This window comes from Choristoneura fumiferana, chromosome Z (genome assembly GCF_025370935.1).
Source record: "Choristoneura fumiferana chromosome Z, NRCan_CFum_1, whole genome shotgun sequence".
Lineage (NCBI taxonomy): Eukaryota > Metazoa > Arthropoda > Insecta > Lepidoptera > Tortricidae > Choristoneura > Choristoneura fumiferana.
In genome coordinates, this window is record NC_133472.1 from 43,519,598 (window position 1) to 43,544,321 (window position 24,724).

Consider the following 24,724-nt stretch of genomic DNA (forward strand, 5'->3'; position numbering starts at 1 on the left):
ACGGTGTCAGGAGATCTGCCCCCTCCTGAATGTGGAGGACGTGCTCGGCGGCCTCTGGATCCCGGGGGACGGCGTCGCGGACCCCCACCTCGTCTGCATGGCGCTGATGCGGGAAGCGGTGGCCCAGGGTAAGGAATATTTCATTCCTCATCATACCAGTCATATACGTCTCTCTGCAAGGCACATCGGAGTCGCTTAACCTCAAACTCGGGTAAATCCATTGTAATGTTTTAAGAGGGTAAAAAACTAGTTTTGTTACAATTTTGTCCGTTAAGTACGATTCCGTGTGGTTTTTGAGAAAATTACAGCTAAAATCGTAACATTTTATCAAAATCAGAAAAATCCATAACAGTTTTTCAGTTTTTCAGTCCATCCAAGCCAATCAGTGAAAGAATTTTGTTATTTTTATGACTTTTTTTTCTTCAAATCTAGAATCCAGAATCCAGGTCTGTTAAATCAAAATTATACAAATCCACACTGAATTTTTTCAAAGATCGATAAATTGCAATCGATTATATCAAATGAAGGTAAATCCAATCAACATATTATTTTTTTGTAAAGAATGGGTGGTTTTAATGCTGAATTTGCCGAACAGGATCGCTTTATTTAATGCTTTAGCCATAGTAAAAAAATACTGCCTTTCAAATCACCGAATTAACGTTATTATTAACACTTTTTTTCAATAATCTCCCAAATGGTTAGAGTGGATTTATCTGAGTATGAAGTTAAGCGACTCATCTGTACTCTTAAAATGAGAAGGCCGTAGTTCCCACACCGGGCTAATGTGGATTGGGAACGTCACACAAATTATTGAATTTCTTCGCGCGTGTGCAGCCAGCACTGGCTTTGTATAAACCTTACTTTTAGTTAAGCTCTGAAATTTTCTTAAAACACCCTTTTTGCAAGCTTTTATTTGACTTCAAATGTATGTATTTGCGGGTCAAATCTTGCAAGTTTAATTTGACCCACTTCTAGTGGCCGGATTGATTTGAAATTTGGTACGGAAAACCAAGCAAAAACACAAGTGCAGTGATATACTCGCATCAGTTCTAAGAGCTCATCATCATCATCATCTCAGCCGTAGGACGTCCACTGTTGGACATAGGCCTCCCCCACAGACCTCCAGTTGCTTCGGTTGGCAGCGGCCTGCATCCACCGTACACCTGCGGCTTTAACCAGGTCATCCGTCCATCTTACGCGTACGCGGGCTCAGTGTTGTTGAGATGGATGGTGGTGGGCTCGTTCCTCGACGTGACGCTTACCATCCGCCCTTGGAAGTTTCTGTTCCCCTGGATGTAGCGCAACGGCAGTCCCGTGCTGAGCGGATAGATCCCAGTAATTTTGATCTAGAACGGGACTGGAACTTTGCTAAGGGTAACTACCAGCTTTTGTACAAACTAGTCTCTGAAGAAAACTGGCAGGATGTTCTAGAGTTGCAAGATGTTAAATCGGCCGCTGACTCGTTTTATAAGATAATGTATAACATTTTCGACGCCTGCATCCCTTACAAAATTCGTAGGAAAAATCGTTCTAGATGTTATCCGGTTTGGTTCAACGCAGAATTGATCAGAGATATAAAAATTAAAGCTGCTCTCCATCGAAAATGGAAAGCTACAAAAAATGATCAGATATATAGCTCTTTTTCAAACTAAGAGCAGATATTAAAATAAGGGTTTCCTCTGCTTATAATTTTTATATTCAGCAAATACAGGCTAATTTAAAAACCAATCCGCGTGCTTTTTGGCAACACATTGACAGCCTGAAGTCTAGGGGTGGCTTCGCGTCACAAGTTGCCTTTGAGGGTAAGCAGTTTGTTGGACCCGAGACAGCTGAAGCATTTGCTAAATTCTTTTCCGGCGTTTTTTTGCCTGTTGCCCCCCGTCTTAACTTAAGTGAACTAGAAAGTGATGGACAGGAAATTTCTCCGAATTCCATACATATTGGGGAAGTGACTGTAGGGGAGATTGAGCTAGCCATCAGGCAGTTGAAATCAAGGAGTGCGATGGGGCCTGATAAAATTCCTGCTTTCATCGTAAAGGGGTGTAGTGAATTCCTGATAATTCCCCTTTGTTTTTTGTTCAATCTGGCCCTTTCGACTGGAACTTACCCTCCTCAGTTGAAGATAAGTAGGGTTAGGCCCATCTCTAAAACGAGCGGTGGTGATAGCAATGTGGAGACTCATAGGCCTATTGCTATTCTATCAACACTGGCGAAATTATTTGAGTCCATACTCCACCGAACATTATCAGTACAGCTTAAACCTTTCTTAAGTGACGCACAACATGGCTTCAGGGCCAATCGGTCGGTGAACACGAACCTTACCATATTGACTAACATTATCTCCGAACAGCTCGATAAAGGTACTCAAGTTGATATAATATATTTTGATTTTAAGAAGGCCTTCGATCGCGTAGATAATGATGTGCTGTTACGTAAGCTGAATAATATTGGTTTCACTCCAAAATTGCTAGAATTTTTCGCGAGCTATCTACGTGATCGACAGCAATATGTACAACATGGCCATTTCATCTCCGCCCCTTATCATACGCGATCTGGCGTCAGTCAGGGTTCGGTACTGGGTCCATTCCTCTTCGGGATAATGGTCAATGATCTTGAATTGGTAGTGAAGAACGCAACATGTCTTGTTTATGCTGATGATATTAAGTTGGTGCGCGGTGTTGAGGAAGTTGCTGACTGTGGGTTGTTGCAAGATGATGTTGCTTCGGTACTGCGGTGGAGTGTTGACAACAGGCTCTATTTCAATGCAACTAAGTGTTGTGTATGTTCTTTCGGTCGCTCTTGCAGTCCGGTGCTCAACCAATATCTGTTGGGAGAAGAGCCTGTTCACAGAGTATTCTCAGTTAAAGATCTAGGTGTTTTATTTGATACACGTCTTACGTTTCATGATCATATGAGGGAGCTTGCCGCTACTTGTTTTCGTAGACTCGGATTTGTCTGTCGCAACGTCAGAGACTTTCGTGATCATGGAGCTATAAAGGTCTTGTACAATGCCTTAGTAAGAAGCAAGTTGGAAGCATCGGCCATCGTCTGGAATCCATATGAAACCTCTTACTCCTTACTTTTGGAGAAGGTGCAAAAGGCCTTCTTAAGGATGTTTTTTAAGAAGGTGTATGGATACTATCCCTTTCTATATCCCTCAAAATTTCTGCTTGGCACTCTGGGTTTTAATTCTTTGGAGGTTCGGCGTAATTACAATCTCCTTACTTTTGTATGTCGAGTTTTGCGAGGAGATGCAGACTGTCCTGAGCTTGTGGAGCAATTGGTCAGATTATATGTCCCAGAAGTACCCAAGATAACTCTGAGACCGCGTACGCGCGCCCTGCTGGCGGTGCCGGCGTCGCGCACCGTGTCGCGCCGCAACGCGCCGCTACCGCGCGCGCTGGCGATGCTCAATGCGCTCCTGGCGGCGATGCCGGACTGTGACATATTTGCGGGGCGTTGGGCTACCGTGTGTCGTCAGTGCCTGACGTTTTGCGAGATGATGGATGACAGGCTAACCAGTGTTCCTACCTGATGGTTTTTTTTTTTGTTTTTGTTTATGTTTTATATTGAATTTGTATATGTTTAATGTAGTTTCACAGTGTATTAGTAATAACTGTAATGCTGTGTTAATAAATTTATGTGTAATAAATAAATAAATAAATAAATCTTGTTGGTGGACGTCCTACGCTGCGCTTGTGTTCTAAGAGCTGCTAGTGTATTATTTCAATCCCACTAATGGAGTAAATGCGAAAGTTTGTAAGTCTGTTTGTTACTTCAGCACGTCTAAACCGCTGAACCGATTTAGATGAAATTCGGTATACTGATAGTTTGACTCCCAGGGAAGGACATAGGATTGTTTTTATCCCGGAAAATTTCAAAGTTCCAGCGGGATCTGCGGGATAGTGACAACCTAATTCTTCGCCGACGGAGTCGCGGGTAACAGGCTAGTAGTAATAATAAATGTAGTTTTGACGACAGTGCAAGTACATTTTATGATTTAAATTCGGGTTTTGTTCCGCGTACCTTGATATTAGAGAAGCTCGATATTTCGGCACAATGAGGGCTATCGTTTTTTGTCTCACTAGATGGCGCACTGTTGCGTGAGGTTTTTAAGTGTGGCTTTCAAAGTCTGTTATTACGGGCGTGAAAACAAAGTTTAGATTAAAATCATATTTAATACACCTTAAAACCGTACCATAAAAATATCGAGCATGCCACAGTGTTGCATAGTCCCCGTTTTGTTCGGAAAAAAGGGAGGACAAAGGTTTCCGAAAGACAAAACTGTCTCAAAACACAGACATTCATTTCTCCGGAACGCATATTTGCCATAATTAATTTCAGATATTGCAAAATATTCACAAAATTATTCTAATTATAAATAAACCCGCGTAGCTCACCCAAAAACTATGAGATTTGACATTTCGGAGACCTCACGCTACACTAGCGCCTCTAGCGGCGAATTCATACGCGATAGCCCTCATTGCATGTGCCATGATCACGAGACGATCTTAAGAAGCACGCGGAACAAAACCCGAATTTAAATTATAAAATTAGTAACGACCGCGATAGTCTAAGACATTGTGAATGCAAGTAGGTACAGTCGGAGTAAAAAAAGGTTCGTCACCTGTTCGATACAGCGCCATCTATAGTTCATCTGCTGAACTAGATAGCTTGCTAATTAATCAAAATGATCGACGCCCGTTGACATTCATGTACCTCAGCAGTTACAAAATAAAACACAAAATGTGGTGGCGCTAGTATCGCGCATCAATATAAATAAGGTTTTTAAGTTTGTTTGTCACTGTTCCATTGCAATCGGCTTCGGAGTAAAAAGTCCAAAAAACCAACCGGCCTGTCATTTGGGCACCCAACTTTACATCACCCTAAGATCTATTTTCCTTTGGTCAGTATAAGCGCTAATCTGCTTTACCGATTGCATACTGCGTCAACCTGTCAACCGGCTAAACATAATCAGGTGACCATAGCAATCCTACCACACCTTGGCACTGACAATTAAATAGAACATTATTTGATTGAAACTTTTACGAAGTTGTTTATTAAAAAGGTTTTGTATTGATATTAAACTAGATATATGTAAGAGGTGTATACTATTTTGACCCTTGTTATCATGTCAAGTAAGTATAATTTGATATGCACTTGTCTACTTAGTACATTGGTTTCAAAACGTACCAAGAGTCTATGACTTTGTAAAGGAATCAATTTAATAACTGACAAAGGTTTTACTACCCCCACTGTACAGTCAACAAAAACTAGTTACTATACTAGCTTGTATTAAAAATGTAATTTCCTTAAAACATGCTTTTTCTGTTAATTTCGCGTTTGCACGTAGGTGTCGGCGTTATGGAGAACTGTGCGCTCACGTCGGTACTGTCGAGAGATGACCGCGTGCACGGAGTGGAGACGAGTCACGGGGCTATCGAGTGCGAGTACTTCGTCAACTGCGCTGGCTTCTGGGCCAGGCAGGTACGTTCAAACAAAGCCCTAAGTAGGGTTGCCAACTTTTTTTTACAAGAAATAATAGTAGATTGATAACCAAGGGTGGAAAGTGACCCATTTCACCTGAGATATTTCTGGCGCTCGAACGAAGTAAGAGCGCCAATAGTTCGAGGGAAAATGGGTAATTTCACCCGAGTTAGACACTCTACTTTTCATTTCGACTGTGAGGAAAAAAAATAGAATAATATTAAATTGAATTTCAGTATTCAGCATTCAGTAAATTGAATTTACTTATATCCAACCTCCAACGGTACCTTTTCGACCTGGCCACTTGCCACGACCGACTATAAAAAAAAATCGAGTTGGCCACGACCAAGGAGCTTATATACCTACAAAATTGACCTTTATTACTTATTTAATTTATATATTCCATCTCTTTCTTTCACATTTCACGAATGACTTCCATCTCTTTCTTAACCTAACTAAAGAAAGAGATGGAATATGTCCGTGACGTAATAAAGATCAAATTTCTTGTTTTAAACGGATGATCGGCGTTCAACCTCCAGTGTTGTATATAAGCTCCTTGGTCACGACCAACGCCATGCCGAAACGTGAAAAAAAAGGTTCATTGACGTAACTTAATTATTTTCGACTCCGTGGCTAGTCGAGAAATTAAAAAAAAATTACTTTCCACCCTAGAGATGAAAACGCAATTTTCCACCCGGCTATCTACCCATGAAAATTAAACTTTCCGAACAGGAGAGATGAAAAGTATATTTACGTCTGAGAAGGGAAATAAACAGTATTTTAGAAAAATTAACAGTATTTTCTTCATTTCATGTTTTAAAGACAAATTTTTGGGACTTGTCAATTTAGTTTCATTTTTAAAAGCCACATAGACCTCATCAGAATCAAAAGTAAAATTAAGATAAATAAGGAACTAAATTTTTATTAAATTTTTCTATGCAGGTGGGCCAGCTCGCGAAGCCTCGTGTCAAGGTACCCTTGCTGCCTTGTGAACACTACTACCTTCATACGAACCCAATTGAAAACCTGGACCCTATGACGCCTGGTAAGTGGGGGTAGCGTTTACTACCCTATCATCAAAATATGGATCCGCTTCCACCAGAGATGTGAGAGGATGTGTGGCGAGGAATGTGTTTTTAGCCGACTGCCCGAAGGAGGGTTATGTTTTTCGAGCGTATGTATGTATGTAAGTATGTATGTATGTGGGTATGTATGTCAATTTCTTTGGTCCTCGCTGGAGCCTTTACGGCTGGACGGATTGTAACATATGAGGTATCATTAGATTCGTCATAACTGTCGGAGTGACATAGGGTATATACAAACTGAAATATAGATGCACAGAAAAAACAGAAAAATAAGACCATCACTGGGAATCGAACCCAGGTCCTCGGTAATCCGTACCGCGTGCTATACCGCTACACCACTGATGGTCAACGGTACCGACACGAATTGCCCTATGCATCTCATATCTCAGCTTGTGTTTCTTACTTAGTCACTTAAGCAGCGACGCTAGCGACATCTATGCCGTAAGCCCTCAAACTTTTTCGGCATTCCTTTGGAACTAACCGCTCACCCGGACAAGAGATATCGTTTCTAAGCAATCAAATTAAGATTGGTTTTTTGGAATCTTTTTAGGCATATGGTAGGTAGGTAGGCATATGGTAGTGACATCCTGGTAGTCCGGCCAGGATCGTCTCCGCAGGACGGAACTCTTCAACGGTTAATGGCATCGACTTGAAATTTGGTATGCAAATGCAGTTTGGGTGACAGTGCAAGTACAGCTAACAAAATATACATTCAGCAAAAAAAGTTTGTATTGAAATACGAACTTTTCCGAGAAAACACGATGTATTTTACGGTTACCGTTCATTGTTGGAATTGAATTACAAACTAGATCGGTCGCCAGTTTAATTATTTGCTATCTCATTCAGTGGTGCGCGATCCGGACGGGTACATCTACATGCGGGAGAGAGACGGCTGCCTCCTGATGGGAGGATTCGAGCCCGTCGCCAAACCTGTCAACGAGGAGGAGAGTTAGTATTTGGGTGGATCAACTTTTTCTTGTGCCTCATTGCCATGGTTACGTCCCCTGGACAACTTTTTAAAACCACGAGTTTCTTTATGTTTTCTGTGGTTAAAATTCATCGAGTATAATTTTTTGTCATAGTTACAAGCTCATTACTATATAGACTATCTCCTAAGCATAATAGTCGCATATATCAAAGCAGTTCTTTTTAAGAAACTCTGTCACTGTTGTTTTTTTTTAATCGACTGGATGGCAAACGAGCAAGTGGGTCTCCTGATGGTAAGAGATCACCACCGCCCATAAACACCTGCAACACCAGGGGGATTGCAGATGCGTTGCCAACCTAGAGGCCTAAGATGGGATACCTCAAGTGCCAGTAATTTCACCGACTGTCTTACTCTCCACGCTGCTGCTTCACGACAGGGTCTCTTGAATAACAAACAAGAAAAAGTTGATTGAGCCATTTAAACTTGAGTGATCTTTATTTGAATTACCTAAATCCTACCCTACTAATATTATAAATGCGAAGGTATGCAAGTGTGTATGTTTGTTAATCTTTCACGCTAAAGCCTTGTATCTTATATGTTTTATTTTTTATCCTTTTGAAAAAATGACTTTCAAAAAAAATCTTTCGGGGCGTTCTCTTAGGCAATGAGGGTCTTTCCGAAAGCGCTGGTAGTGTAAAAAGTGACATGTAAAAGAGCTCTTTGCGGCCTAATTGCAAAATAAACTTTTCGATTTTGTACATTTCAAAAAGTGACATGTAAAAAGGCCCTTTGTGACCTAATTGTAAAATGAACGTTTCTATTTTTTTATTATTTCAGTCGAGACGGCGTCGCAGCGCTGCGTGCATGAAGACTGGGACCATTTCCACGTGTTGCTGCAACAGTTACTGCATCGCGCGCCGAGCCTCGCCCAAGCGCAGTTGCACAAACTGTGCAACGGACTGGAAGCTTTCTCGCCGGACTGCCGCTGGATAGTGGGGGAGGCGCCAGAGGTAAGTTCTACAAGCTATATCGGTGGAAAGATTTATTCCTGATTCGTCATATTCCTAACTCGTCATTTTCCTGATTCGTCATATTCCTAACTCGTCATATTCCTGATTCGTCATATTCCTAACTCGTCATATTCCTGATTCGTCATATTCCCGATTCGTCATATTCCCGATTCGTCATATTCCTGATTCGTCATATTCCTGATTCGTCATATTCCCTATTCGTCATATTCCTGATTCGTCATATTCCTAATTCGTCATATTCCTGATTCGTCATATTCCCGATTCGTCATATTCCTGATTCGTCATATTCCTAATTCGTCATATTCCTAACTCGTCATTGTACAGTAAAATGAAATCGCGAACACATGCTTACAGGATTAATAGTAAGTATTAGGACAGATTGTAGGTAGTAAGTAGTTATACTTTGTAGCTATTAGACAATAATTTACTGAATATGACGAATCAAAATTATGACCAGCTAGGGAAGTATCGAATTAGGAATAAGTTAATAATAGTATGGAGGTAGGGAACACTTCTAAGTGTTGCGGCAACCGTTACTGTAACGCGCGCTGAGTCTCTCCCAATCACAGTTGAACAACAGTTCTCATAGGACTGTTGGTGGATAGTTAAAGAAGCACGGAAGTAAAATGTCCTGCAAGATTTACAATCCCATCAAAATATAAATGTGAAATGAGAGCCAAGTTCAATATTATGATATATGCCTTGATTGTTGACTTTAACGACAAAGGAGGTGAGAACTAAATGGGTGCCAAGTGCCAAGGTGCCAAGTTCAATGGTCAGTCCTGAAATTGTTTTATGGGCCAATCAACTTTTTTACCGACACTAATCCGTCCGCGACATTTTTCAGACAATTGCAGGTTTTTGTAAGTAAACATGTTTTTTTCTGTAATTTAATAGATGGTGTACATGAATACATGCCATCTTACGCAAGTTCAACCTATTAAACCGTGAAATATCTTGTTGGAAGTACGATTTTTTGGTAACGCCAGAGACAATTTTGGTATCGCAGGAGACGCCTAAAGTGTCGGTAAAATAGTTGATTGGCCCTTATAACAAGTTAAAATTTCATTTCTTCTAATAACTTAGGATAATATATTGAAGCCTTAGGGCGGACTTGGCTAGTTCTCATATACGAATTATTATTAAGTACCTACTAAAACAGTCATAGAAGAGCTCTATGTTCGATGGCTAGTTTCTACGAGCAAGCCAAATTTTCGGAAGAATAAAATAAGAACTTACAGCTTTAAAACTGGCGAAGCCTAATATAATTCGTATATGAAAACTAGCCAAGTTCGACCTTTAGCTTCAATACATTATTCTATGTGTTTCTTGCGGCACATTCTTCTTGGCAATGATGGTCTTTCAGAAAGCGCTGGTAGTTTTAAAAAACGACGTGTTAAAGTGCCCATTACGGCCTATTTACTGAATAAATGATTTGAATTTTGTATTTTGAATTTTATAAAATAATTTCAGAACTGACCATTGAACTTGGCAACTTGGCACTTGGCACCCATTAAAATCTGACTTCTTTTCTCGTTAAAGTCAACAATCAAGGCATATATCATAATATTGAATTTGGCTCTGATTTCACTTTTATGTTGTGATGGGATATCATTATTTTTAGAACAGAAATAATTTAATTTAAAAACTTACTACTTTCTGATTTATTCCTTTATGTTTATTCCCAACTACCTATCCGGATGCCAAATTTGAACATTCTAGGTCATCTGGAACTAGGTTAGAACTTTGATCTATAGGTGAGTCAGTGTTGAAAATGTAGATTTTTGGATATTATCTAAATAACCATTAGAGGTGTGTTTATGCAATTTGGAGCACATTATGTATCTCACAAGTCTCAATAAATGAGCCGAAATTTGACACGTTAATGTGAAATAGTTTGAGTTATGAGGGGGTCAAAAGTGGCTCCAAATGGTTCGGGTAAAATTACACACGGTGCTGCTCGCCAGCTCTGTTAGCTTGGACTTGGCTTGACCCGCTACCGCGTGTCTAGATCTAAACGACAGCGTTACTTTATATATCATAAAGTCATTGTCTACTCCATAGTTCGAGCAGACTGGTAAAAAAAGGCGGTGTATATTTTAATATTATCGTCGACTAAAAGCCACCATACGGTTGCGAGTTCAACGAAGGTCGGTGGTCCCAGGCCGTTCGATCTCGCGACTCTTGGCCGTCCCACCGGCTAAATTCGTAACATCGAACGTTCTGTGGCCTCCTGTGCAGCGGGTGCAGTGAAGACCATAACGTGCATCGAGCAGACGGCAGGCTAGGCACCGCTATATTGTATGTCAATCCAATCTATAAAAAGTGTCAACAAACCGTTTTTTTTTTTTATAATCACCCACTGGATCTAATCAATAACACGTTTATCTATAATTCGTGCCTTTTAACTAGACTTCATTAATCTTCATTTGAAAAAATCTTCGTCAAAATTTCTTGAATGAAACATGTGTATGATCTGTAGTAGCCGAGACTAGCGTAGAGATGGTGGTAAATATGACATTTTAAAAATCGATTAATGCTCGATTGAAATAGCGATTTTTATTTACTTGCGACGCCAATGAAAAAAGGAACAGTATAATGTCTCGACAGCGTCCTTGATATATCGCGGCCGCGTCATTATAATGAGGGCTACCGTTTTCGCGCTCACCAGTTGGCGCCACTGTAGACAGAGGGCCTTCCTGAAGTAGTGATTAGTTTGCTGTTACGGGCGCGATAACAAAATTTACATTTAAATCATATTTTATTTAATACCTTAAAGCCGTGCCATAAAAATATTGACCATGCCGCAGTGTTGCGTAGTCCCGTTTTGTTCGCAAAAAATAGTTAGTGCATTGAGTGACGTCTCGCGTCAAGCGGCCCACAGCTTAAAAACCCGGCTGTAATACCAGGACAATAAATAAATTATGCATACGAAAACAGTATTCTCTTTGTAAATTAATATAATCAAAGATAAAACTAAAGGAGCTAAAATAATGATTTCCATCAATAAATTAAAATATTTTATCTTGATTATCTAATACAGTTTGTTTGTTTGTTTGTTTGTTTATACTCTTTATTGTACAAAAAGGAAAAACAAAAAGGTTACATAAATAAAAGTTGTGTTAAGTACAAAGGCGGACTTATACCTGCAGGGATCTCTGCCAGTCAACCTTTGAGTGGTAGAGGAGCAATCCAAAAAACAAGGATCGACAAACAGAGCAAAACATTTGAACAAATATAAATGCATATATAAACCTCAAATACCTAACTATATACAATAAATATATAACACATATATAAAACATTAATATATTTATAACTAAATATAAAATAAAATACATAAATACACACATTTACATACAATACATAAATAATACAAGTATAAAGGATAATTACTTATTAAATAATCAAGGAACTATAGTGTGAGCCACATCTTCTTCAATGTCTCTCTGAACGAGTATACGGAGGAAGATTGTCGGACGGACAGTTTGTTAGTGGGAAGTCGATTTCTGACGAATGTGGAAACATCTTGAATTCTGCAAATATTTTTCGGTAGCGGCAACACCTAAACATTTTTTCCGTGGGATTAAAAATCCGAGTTTAGCTATCGTCTGTTGTACCCAGATGTTCAATTACCACGTGGCTGCCGGTATGAAGACGGTCGGCATATCGGCGGCGGGCGGCGTCGCCGAGGCCACAGTGGAGAACCTGGTCGACGGCTACACTAAATACGATATGTACGAGTTGGACATAAATAGGTTCCTCGGGCTGCATAATAATAAGAGGTTCCTGCGGGATCGGATCAAGGAAGTCCCTGGTGAGTTAAGGCTCCGTCCGCTCCGCTGAGTAAATTGACAAGTAATAATCAAAGTATCTGTCGGCTGTTATTTACACTTACTTGTGAATTTGCTTTGATGGGCATTGCTGGCAATTATAATTTTGTTAGAAAGTGAACAAAGTAGATTTTAGTTTATTAATTAAATTAATGTCATGCTTAAGTTACAGAAATACTTTACTTAAACCCCCCTAAAACACGGTAACACACTGTATAACGTTACAAAACATTTGTTTTATAACAAATTGTAACAAATGTCATACTAAAATGTTATATAACAAATTGCAAATGCATTTGTTCTATGATGTTATATAACATTTTTATACCGATGTGTGAGCACCATATCATTTGCGTCATCCCCAGGTGTCCATTACGGCCTGCCCTACCCTTTCCACGAGTTCCAGACCGGGCGCAATCTGCGCATGTCCCCGATCTACCCTACTCTGCGCGACAACGGCGCGGTGTTCGGCCAAGTCATGGGGTACGAGAGGCCGACTTGGTTCGAGCCTGTAGGTGAGTACACCTTTTATTAGAATGGGGTTGGGGTTGGGGTTGAGTTAATCTCATTATTCTCATGAAAGGAGGGGGTAGAATATAAACTACGCGATGCGGGTTTACATTCGGAATTAATCACGAGCACGATGAAGGAGAACATGGTGAGGAAACCTGCGAAGTAATTCAATGGTGTGTGGTTTCCAATCTGCACTTGGCCCAAGCCCTCTTATGCTGAGAGGAGACCTTTGCCCAGCAGTGGGACGAATATAGGCTGGGATTTCTGAGGCAGTCTAGTTGGCGCCGGAGTCGTAAGGTCCGATTGACTACTCATCAAATATTTGTGTGTCACTTACAATATTAAAGACAATAAGAATTTACCTGTGATATGTTTTTTCGTAAGCAACGAAGCACTTATAATTTTTTTTTTATTCTTTTGGCCAATCAACTCTTCGTGTTGTTATTTTGTTCCTTAACTTAGGAAACATCAGGTTAGAAAAATGTTGCTAATGTGTACTATGCAGGTGGTAGGACCTTGTGCAAGGTCCGCCCGGATTGCTACCACCATCTTGCTCGCTAATCCTGCCGTGAAGCAACAGTGTTTGCACTGTTGTGTTTCGGCGTGGAGAGTAAGACAGCCGGTGAAATTACTGGCACTTGAGGTATCCCATCTTAGGCCTCTAGGTTGGCAACGCATCTGCAATCCCCCTGGTATTGAAGGTGTCTATGGGCGATGGTGTTCGCTTACCTTCACGAGACCCACTTTCTCGTTTGCCATCCAGTCGAATAAAAAAAAAAAAAAACTACCTACTATATGGGCGAAGACCAAAGAAACGCACAGCGTTAAAGCTACGTAGTTCTTCCAGTAACTTTTCCATTGTGACACGAAAATTAATCATACATTTGTATGCTGTGCAACTTTTTGGCCTTCACCCATATAGCATGTTTAGGAGATGAGCCACGAAGGAATTACCTTAAAACTGTCACAACTCCCTAACTTCTAGTGGATTTGTATCCCATAAAAATCATACTTTTATGAAGTGAACCAGGAGACGTTACCATGGCAACCAGCTAAGCTAAACAGTTGATTGACCTAACTACGTTATTTGTCAGATAAATCAGACGGCGCATCTCTGAAACCGCGTCCCTTCAAGATAGCGCACACACGTACATTCGGCAAGCCGCATTGGTTCGACACGGTGCAGCGCGAGTACTGGGCGTGCCGAGAGGCCGTCGGCATTGCTGACTACTCCTCCTTCACCAAGATAGACTTACAGGTGGGTGGGAGTTGCCACAGGACTTAGAAACGGCCCTACAAGTTAGACTTGCAGGTGGGTGGGAGTTGCCACAAGACTCAGAAACGGCCCCACAAGTTAGACTTGCAGGTGGGTGGAAGTTGTCACAAGACTCAGAAAAGGGCCCTATAAGACACGAGTAGACTTGCAGGTGAATGGGAGTGTGGGAGTTACTACAGGACTCAGAAACGGCCCTACAAGATAGACTTGCAGGTAGTTACTACAGGACTCAGAAACGGCCCTACAAGATAGACTTGCAGGTGGGTGGAAGTTGCCACGAAACTCGGAAATGGCCCTACAAGACACGAGTAGACTTGTAGGTGGGTATGAGTTACCACAACACTCAGAAAAGGCCCTACAAGATAGAATTGCATCTGGGTGGAAGTTAGCACAGTAGAACAAATTGAATCATGACCCAGGGTAGAACCTTTGTGCCACTAATGTCATGTTGACATCTCATACTTTTGTCAAGAAAATCATAGTGAAATTGAATATTAAAAGGTTCCACCCTGGGTCCAAACGTGACGCAAATGTCAAAGCTGTCAAACAGCGCCAACTAGCCTGTCACAGTAACCCTCATTGTGTTTGACAGTCGAAAGGGCGCGAGGTTGTCGACCTGCTCCAGTATCTGTGCTCCAACGACGTGGACGTCAAAGTGGGCGGCATCATACACACGGGCATGCAGAATGAGCGGGGAGGGTACGAGAACGACTGCAGTCTAGCGAGGATCTCCGATAACCAGTGAGTCTACAAGTTTAACCTTTTCGCCGCCACGTCAAATACAAAAGACATCACCCATACGCTAGGCTTCCATATTGCAATGCCTAAAATTGAACCTTAATTCAATTGAATGGAGGTTGCTTTTGCATTGAAGTAATGGACGTATATATAGGTCGTAGGCGTGGAACCTGCGGTGCCTATATATGAGTTGTTGGCGTCGAAATGGTTAACGATACACGGTAAATAACGTTTGACTTATTACAGTAGTACCGCCGACTGTAACGAAGAAAGAACACTGTATTTAATAGCATTAAACTGCGTTTTAACTTTGTTTGAAGAAATGGGCTATTTATGTGTGTGATACACAAGCCTATTGTCCCCAGCTGCACTAGCCTATTGACCTCAGCTACACTAGCCCATTGTCCCTAGCTACATGATTATCGTGCCGCCGAATCAGCAGACGCGCTGCCTATTGTCCCCAGCTACACTAGCCAATTGTCACCGGCTACACTAGCCAATTGTCCCCGGCTACACTAGCCCATTGTCCCTCGCGCCGAAGAATCAGCAGACGCGCTGCCAATTGTCCCCAGCTACACTAGCCAATTGTCCCCGGCTACACTAGCCAATTGTCCCCGGCTACACTAGCCCATTGTACCTCGCGCCGACGAATCAGCAGACGCGCTGCCTATTGTCCCCAGCTACACTAGCCAATTGTCCCCGGCTACACTAGCCAATTGTCCCCGGCTACACTAACCCATTGTCCCTCGCGCCGAAGAATCAGCAGACGCGCTGCCTATTGTCCCCAGCTACACTAGCCAATTGTCCCCGGCTACACTAGCCAATTGTCCCCAGCTACACTAGCCCATTGTCCCTCGCGCCGACGAATCAGCAGACGCGCTGCCTATTGTTCCCAGCTACACTAACCTATTGTTCCCGGCTACACTAGCCAATTGTCCCCGGCTACACTAGCCCATTGTCCCTCGCGCCGACGAATCAGCAGACGCGCTGCCTATTGTTCCCAGCTACACTAGCCAATTGTCCCCGGCTACACTAGCCAATTGTCCCCGGCTACACTAGCCCATTGTCCCTCGCGCCGACGAATCAGCAGACGCGCTGCCTATTGTCCCCAGCTACACTAGCCAATTGTCCCGAGCTACACTAGCCCATTGTCCACAGCTACACTAGTCAATTGTCCCCAGCTACACTAGCCCATTGTCCCCAGCTACATGATGATCGCGCCGACGATCCAGCAGACGCGCTGTAAGGTGTGGATCAAGCGTCACATGCCGCGCGACGGGTCCGTCACGCTGACAGACGTGACGCCTATGTACACCGCGATATGCGTCATGGGGCCGTTCACGAGGAACCTCATGTCGGAGCTGACTGATACCGATCTGTCGCCGAGCAACTTCCCCTTCTTCACTTTTAAGGTTAGTGTTCTGTCATCATCATCATCATCATCATCCCAGCCTAGGATCCTCTCAGAATGAGAGGGCTTGTGTGGTAGTTCCCACGCGGGCCCAGTGCGGACTGGGAACTTCACATACACTATTGAATTGCTTCGCAGGTTCGTCCTTATGATGTTTTTCTTCACTGTAAAGCTTGATTTTTTTTAAATCTCATTAGTGAGAATTACCCGTTTTTACACATATTTGTACAGTCTCCTTTAAAACATCGATATTAATATGGGTGGGTTAAGCAACTCGGGTGAAATGACGCGTTTTGTTCACTGTCGTACGTGACACTACTTAAATAGATTTTTTTTGATGCATTTTAACTTCTTTTATGTTTTTTTTATAGGAATTGGATGTTGGCTTAGCCAATGGCATCAGGGCCATGAATTTGACCCACACTGGCGAACTTGGCTATGTCCTATACATACCTAATGAGGTGAGTTTCGTAGTCCCTAAACGAATAGAGCATTCTGACACGGTTCGAAATCAAAACGTTTAATTCTGTACGTAGTCCGCAAATGGCTTTTTAATGTCACTTTTTTAAACTCTCATCGTTTTCGGAAAGATCATCATTGCCAAGAAGAACGCGCCGCAAGAAACCTGGCAGAATCATTTTTTTTTTTAAATAAACTAAAGTAAGTAATTACAAACAAAAGACAAATATTAATTACTGTGTAAAATTAAATAAAATTTAAAAAAAAACAGGAAGTTATGGGGTCCTAAGTTAAAAAACGAAAACTAAACATCCTAACTATATATAGCTATGAGAGAGAAAAACATCGTATAGTATAAATTGGGGCCCACTCAGACACAGCATAATGTTGCGGCAAGCCACAACGCTGTTTTTCAGTGGGACAAACAACACATTAGCAACACAACTTCGTCGTTACTGATTAACTTTAATGTACCTACTATTTTGTCACAAGTCTATAGGTAGGTAATCTAGGTCACTCATCGACACATTTACCTTAGGTATTTATTTAATATTACATGTTAGGTCAATATACGATAACTCGTACTCGCCCGTTCAGCTACCTCGACTGTATATACCTTATAAAAAATACCACTTTAACCATTTTTTCACACTATTCGATTAATATCGCTACATATTGTATTTTATAATTGAAAATTGTTATTCTTTGTTTGTTTTTCGTCTTGCTTGCTGAGCGTATGGTTGGCCGTGTCAGTTGTCAATGTCATGCACATGACATGCTTGTGTTGGTAGCGCTGACTTTAAACGGTCGCGTTCACAATAGACACGGTCCGGTCGTGCGCGCAGCTTGCAATGACGGCCTCACGGTCCCACCGGAAGACCAGCGCTAGCTCCTGAGCCGGCATTATGCTGAGGTGGGTCCGTTTCGTGAATGGTAACTGCTTTCCTTGTCTGTGTTATTTATTTATGTAATCGTTCAAGTTTGTTACTTTTCCGAATAAATGTATTTTCTTTCTTTCTTTCTTTCTATATTATGTTCGTTCGACAGTTCGCCCTCCACGTGTACCAACGCATCATGGCCGTGGGAGCTAAGTATGGCATCACTCACGTGGGCTACTACGCGTCGCGCGCGCTGCGCGTCGAGAAGTTCTTCGCCTTCTGGGGCCAGGATTTGGACACCACCACCACGCCGCTCGAGTGCGGACGCACCTGGCGCGTCAAGTTCCACGTGAGTGATGCAGTATGCTCTTTATATATTTCAGCGCACGTGCCCCTGTGCCCCCTAAATCCGCCTTGGGGGGCCACGTGCCCTGGTGCCCCGTAAATCGTCCCTGGGTCGGCACGTGCCCCGGTGGTGATACGCTCTTGACGGGGGGCACGTGCCCCTAACTGGCTCCTAAATGGCCGTCAATGCTAAGTATGGCATCGCTCACGTGGGCTATACTACGCGTCGCGCGCGCTGCGCGTCGAGAAGTTCTTCGCATTCTGGGGCCAGGACCTGGATACCACCACCACGCCGCTCAAGTGCGGCTGCACCTGGCGCGTCAAGTTTCACATGTGAGTGATGCAGTATGCTATTCATGCCTTTCAGCGCACGTGCCCCTGTGCCCCCTAAATCCGCCCTGGGGGGGCCACGTGCCCCGGTGCCCTCGTGATAAGCCCTTGACGGGGGGCACGTGCCTCGACCTGGCCCCTAAATGGCCGTCAGTGCTAAGTATGCAAAATAAAATAAAAATTAAATAAAAATTGGATTTTTCTAGGAAGCTGGACCATCGCTGCTCTTGTGAATCCACATCTCCTTAGTCCAGCTTAGTCTTAGCGGTGTGCCGCGTATATTTTCAGGTGTGCCACGATTGCCGCAAAGTGTATGCTGCACTGAAATCATGAATACATTTTAATTATTATCTGATATTTAAATTATTTTTTATTTTATTTTTATTTATTTATTTCCATTGTTAAGTCATGTACATAGCAATTAAGGTGTTGCAGAATATAAAAGTTAGACCATGACGCCCTGTAAGGGCACACAATGTTGTCTTAAAAGTAAGAAAACTATATGTCTTAATTTACATTCACAAAATTATGAAAATCTTTAATTTATTTAATTATTGTCGTAATATTTAATTATAGCAAATAAGTTTATAATTAATAATTACAAGATTAGATATTTAACTAAAAATTAATTTAATAAAGTAACAATACATTTTACAATTCCTGGTCAGTAATAATATTATAACTCTAATATTATAAAAGGAAGTTAATTAAAATACAAATGTTTTCTTTTATATATAGCTTTTTGGGGTTTCTTACCTAAAGATGTCAAAAAGACCTTAATTAAAGCCTCCGCTGACCACCCTCTACGCACCAGTTCGACTCGCACTTGGCTATTTTTCATTGGTGTGCCTTGAAACTTTGATGAACGAAAAGTGTATGCTGAACAAACTTCCACAGAAAGACATCCCGTTCATCGGCCGCGAAGCCTTACTCAAACAGCGCGAAGAAGGCGTCCGCCGTCACTACGTCCAGCTCCTGTTGACAGACCACGAGCATGAACTTGACCCGTGGTCGTGGGGCGGCGAACCCATATACCGCGACAACGTGCACTGCGGACAGACCACCACCACCAGCTATGGATACACGTTCAAGAAGCAGGTGAGGGCTTGGTAGGCGCGACCTAGGAGCTCCAACGCTAATCTAACATATACGAAATCTACATATTTGGGTTCATCTTTGACGTCTCTAAAACTTGTCGTTCATTTGAAACTAATTAACACAAAATGTATGGCCAGAAAACCAGTTTTTTGGCCTAAAATTATTCCACTTTGATGCCAAATATCTCGAAGACAATGAACTTTGAAGTAAATATTGGATTGGATACTAAATTATATAATAAGCCACAAAAAACATTAGAAAACTAAGGAATTCAGATCGAAGGTCATTGGGGCATGGGATCCCCTGCAAGAAAGTACCATTACGTGACGTCACACCATGCTAATAATTAACTCGTACTTTGACTGGCTGTATAGTCATCATTTTTTCTCTGACAGGACTAAGTTTGATTGTTTAGGTGCAGTACAGACAGTCAATAACTTTTTCATCACACTCGCTCGTAAACAGTGTCGTAACATGCAGGCTACCTTGCTTGCAACCCCCCAAATAAAACCCTCGACCTTAATGTGCTTGTCATGAAACCCGTGGTCGGTCGCATGAGTCATTGCGCGTACACATTGTCTTGTCATGAAGCCCAAGGTCGGTAAATGAGTCGGTGCCCGTACTGATGGCGCTGCTGCAGGACTACATGGACCACATGCACACGCACGTTGCCGAGGGAGGGGGAGGTAGAGGGCGACGCTGCCAAGAGCACAGCCAAAGTTTTTCTTTTACAAATATAAAATTTTACTCGCAAATGTGATGAAAAACATTGTATGTCGCACGGGCGGTACTAGAATTACGAACATCGACTCATTAAAGCCCTCAGTCTTCGACTTCGGGCTTCTAATAGACTCTCGTTCGTAATTCCTTATTTACCGCCCTTAAGACACAATGTACTATTTTTTTTAATATTTGTCAGGTGTGCCTCGGATTTGTCGAAAACTTGGACGAGAACGGTGTCCCGCAGAAGATTAGCAACGAATACGTGTTGGGCGGACACTACGAGATCGACATAGCCGGCATAAGGTACCACGAAACTAAAATAGGTTAATTCTGGTATCCCGGGAACTGTAATTTTTCCAAGATTACGACCGTTTATACCTGCTGAGCTGGCAACGTTGCATTTTTGTTAGTTTTTCTCGATTATTCCATTAAAATTTAGTGATAATTAAAAATGTGGTCTGTTAGAACTGTTCTTAATATATAAGTTAATGTGTCTTTTATATTGTTTAAAAACAAACAAATGTTTATTAACGGTTTTCAAAGGAATAAAATTCTTTCACGAATAGTTATTGCTGTAGACCAGGGTTACTCAAAGTGGGGTACGCGAACCCCTAGTCGTTCGCTATTCGACGGTAGGGGGTTCGCGACAAGGTTTACGTGACTCCAAAAACCACCAGGCTGCAAGACTAGCAAGATGATTAAGATTGGTTTTTGGAGTCTTTTTGTATTTTTTATTTTTAGTTTCTCCAACAGTCAATTTTATTACGCTATCGTCTAGAAACTTTAACAGAGGTACGTGGAGCCATAAGTTTGAGAAACCCTGCAGTAGAGACATTAACTAATACATTAAGAACAGTTCTGTCAGACCACATTTTTATTTTTCATTATTTTTTTATCATATTATTGCCAGCTCAGCAGGTATAAATAAACGCTCTTAAGACGATCCTGTGGCCTTCTCCGGGACTCAAACTCATCTATACATCGAATTTCAATTTCGACTTACAACCTTTGGCATCTATATTATGATATAACATAGGCCCTATGTCATAGAGGGATAATAATTAATATATAGGGTTTGTTAAATACCTACTATTTTACAAGCTTTTTCGAAGCTTTTATTAACTTGCAATGAATTATTATGTGCGGGTCATAATAAATCTTGCAAGTTGAATTTGATCCACTTCTAGTGGTTGGATTGACTTGAAATTTGGTAAGGGAATGTAATGTGGATGTGGATGACAATACAGTCATGTAAAGTCAAAAAAAGTACTGTCAGCAAAAAGCTATTATATTTCTTAACTTTTGTATTTCTGCCGCAGATACGCGGCTAAGGTGCATCTGCACTCGCCCAATCTGCCGACCAAGTATCCCGACAAGGAGAGGGACGTGTACCAGGCTACCAGGAAGCACGCGGAGACCCAACAGTTCCTCGGGAGACACTATCAGCCTTAATGGTGAAAAGATTGAGGGGCCATTCCGTATGATTTTCGTGGGCACGTATTTGTTGATATGGGAGGTTCTGGTGGTTTCCAGGTTATCTATTAATAGTACAGTCATTATTAATATCTGCCACAGCGGAGCGTGCAAAAATATCTGATACGCCCTACATGCCCTATACTCGAGTCCATAGAATTAGGCGAACCAACTTGACAGTTCATTACAAACAAATGTTGCCACAGTTACACCAGTACTTTAATATCGATATAAAAAAATAATTATATCGATGTTTAAAAAAAAACTCAATACGAAATAATAATAAAAGAAATCTTTTATTTGAGAGATCGGGAAGGACGCCGTCCGCCATTTTGTTTTATTGACATTTCATATGTCATTCGACAACTGCCATCGGCCTGCTTGGAACTATTTCCGTTACGTTATTATTCGTTGTTATCCTTTTAGTCGTTTTCAGGCCTATAACTATGAAAATTAAGGCACTTGTCCCACCGCCGACGATGAGCGAGAAGCGAGTAGAGCGAGTAACTAGAAACGAGTGGGCGAGCAGCGAGAAGCGAGTGTAGTTTTGTCGCTCGGCTGTAAGCGAGAGATCGTGTGCGACGGGCGATTACTCGCTCCTCTCGACTCGCTCGTGCGGGGCGGCCGCCAAGCTGACATCGCTGAGCGAGTATCTATAGCTCAGCGAGTTTTATAGCTCTTGTCGCTGCGACAAAAGATGTAAGAGCGAGTTCTCGCCGACAGTGTGAACAGCCAACGATCAACTATTAATATATGTGTCTTTTTTACTCACACAGGATCTTATATCTTTTGTTCGTTTCTTGAGCGAGATGATAGTCGATAGCCAATCGTTTCCTCGCTGGCGGTGAGACAACTGCCTAAGTCTACAAAGTATCGACATATTCGTATGTCTGGTAACGGTAACATTTTCAGTTGTCAATCTAGTTCGCCTAATTTTCGACTCGAGTATAGAAATGGATTAGTATAGCGCTTTGTTGTGTCAGGTTACAAAATAATCAAAAATGTAATCAAATTCTACAGCCCATTTATAAAAAATGTGACAACGAAAACGAGGCGGTTAAATCGCTCGAATAATGAATCTGGGCCCAGTTTAAACATGTAATGAAAAATAGCACACGAAATGGAAAATCCAAGTTCGTATCGTGTCGTCCCTCTCACTCTCGTATTAAATAATATTAGCGTCAGCGGGACGGCAAGGTACGAAGTTCGAATTTTGCACTTCGTAGTATTTGCCGCGAGATTTCGCCATGCCGTCTCTCTTTTAAGTATCGCTTGAGAAAGAGACGGCGCGCTCAAACCGCACGGTTACTTTCATAGTGCGTACGTAGCCACAGACTGCATGAAACTAAAGAATGACATTCAAGTTTCATATAATATTTTTGCCATGTTCTTCCAATAAAACCAAGGTTGTATGTACTTAGTTCTTCCATAGCCAAGTTTTACCACTCCAGGTAATATTGTTAAAGTTATCTCGACGTTTCGCCCGTGGTCACAATGAGAAGTAATGGTTTGCTCGAGTCCTGGCAGTGGTACTGAAAATAACGGAACTAAAACAATATAAAATACCTGTGTTAAACGAGATTCTATCTTTTAAAGTAACACTGGTGGAAAATTTCCAAATATTTATGATAGTCAAAAGTTTGGTTAATTTATTTCAACTCTTAGGGTCTCGCCATAACATAATTTAAGATGCGGAATCGGTTTTTTTGCTGACTAAAAAACACTTTATGTCTACACAACAAAAGACGTTTTTCCGTCGTCAAACCTTTTTTTTTCGCTCTTATTGCGTGGACATGAAGCGTTTTTTTAATCTATTCTATTTCATATGTTTCATCCATTTATTTGTTTAGTAGTTGCGAGTTCATAATCTGAATGAATTGATATTAGGCATGTATACCTATCCAATGATAGCTGTACCGTTAGAAAAAAAAGGTTCCGTCGAGAGAATTAAAATGTGAAATTTGTTATCTTTATAATTTGTTAGTTTAGAATACGACATGAAAAATAACGGATCTATAAACAATATACATACAAAGTTGTTGCCATGTCCAAGTATACTTCGTTTTTTTAGCATTATAAAGAAGGTAAGCGATCATGACGTGTCCTTTTTTGAAAAATATGTCGCAGTGAATATGAAACAATTAGCAAGGAGATATGATCATTTACATGCTCTTGGTATCATAAGTAATAAGTTTTGCAGGTGGTAGGACCTTGTGCAAGGTCCGCCCGGATTGCTACCACCATCTTGCTCGCTAATCCTGCCGTGAAGCAGCAGTGCTTGCACTGTTGTGTTTCGGTGTGGAGAGTAAGACAGCCGGTGAAATTACTGGCACTTGAGGTATCCCATCTTAGGCCTCTAGGTTGGCAACGCATCTGCAATCCCCCTGGTATTGCAGGTGTCTATGGGCGGTGGTGATCTCTTACCATCAGGAGACCCACTTGCTCGTTTGCCATCCAGTCAAATAAAAAATAAATAAAAAAAAGTAATGTTTTTTAAAAACGTTTTTCAATAAAAAGACTGTAAGATAATATTTACCCTTTTTTTGTAATGCTAAAAAAAAGAATAATTTGCCTCAAAAATGTGACTGTCACGAAAATGGCGTCGTAGGTGGATTTAGCCTCTTTTTTGTCGTACAATAGATTTTTCAATGCAAACAAAAGTATGACATTGTTGATGTCATGTCGCTCAGCGTCACTCTTGCCTTACAAATATAGGTAGAGTCATTCACGATGACGCGTGCCGTGGTTCTTATTACAATGGCATTAATGTCTAATTTTGACAAAATCACGCGTCTTCGTGGATGGCGCTAGGTACCTATAGCTCAATTACAATCGTATTATTAGTCAAAATTAAGTTTCTGCTGTATAGAAATATAATAAGACAATTATAGTAAGCAATATTATAGAGAAGTAAATAATTTTGAATAGAATGTTTGTTTCATTTTGTAACCTTGTTAGTTAAAAACATTTATGTAATACGGTATTTGACAACTGTTGTATTCACCATATCCTGTATGTTAATATTATTATAAAAATAAAGATATACAGACAATGTTTAGCGAAGAGAAAAATAAATTTGCTTGAAAATTATAAATTATTAATTACCTACATGTGAA

At 41.3% G+C, this 24,724-nt stretch overlaps 1 protein-coding gene across 1 annotated transcript; it reads left to right on the forward strand.

The window, feature by feature from the left end:
- On the forward strand, positions 1-24,538 carry LOC141437660 (pyruvate dehydrogenase phosphatase regulatory subunit, mitochondrial-like). The gene is made up of 15 exons (XM_074101114.1): positions 1-128; positions 5,354-5,487; positions 6,430-6,532; positions 7,419-7,520; positions 8,338-8,510; positions 12,156-12,348; positions 12,730-12,879; positions 13,972-14,135; positions 14,746-14,894; positions 16,096-16,303; positions 16,674-16,763; positions 17,809-17,988; positions 19,212-19,412; positions 20,332-20,438; positions 21,455-24,538. The coding sequence occupies exons 1-15, from the start codon at positions 98-100 to the stop codon at positions 21,585-21,587; spliced, it is 2,118 nt and encodes a 705-aa protein (XP_073957215.1). The 5' UTR covers positions 1-97; the 3' UTR covers positions 21,588-24,538.
- Positions 24,539-24,724: the final 186 nt, after the last annotated feature.

Coding starts and splice junctions, on each gene's coding strand:
- LOC141437660 (XM_074101114.1), top strand. CDS start 98: ATGGCGCTGATGCGGGAAGCGGTGGCCCAGG. Junction 7,521..8,337: donor ACCTGTCAACGAGGAGGAGA/GTTAGTATTTGG, acceptor TTATTATTTCAG/TCGAGACGGCGTCGCAGCGC. Junction 20,439..21,454: donor ATCGACATAGCCGGCATAAG/GTACCACGAAAC, acceptor TTTCTGCCGCAG/ATACGCGGCTAAGGTGCATC.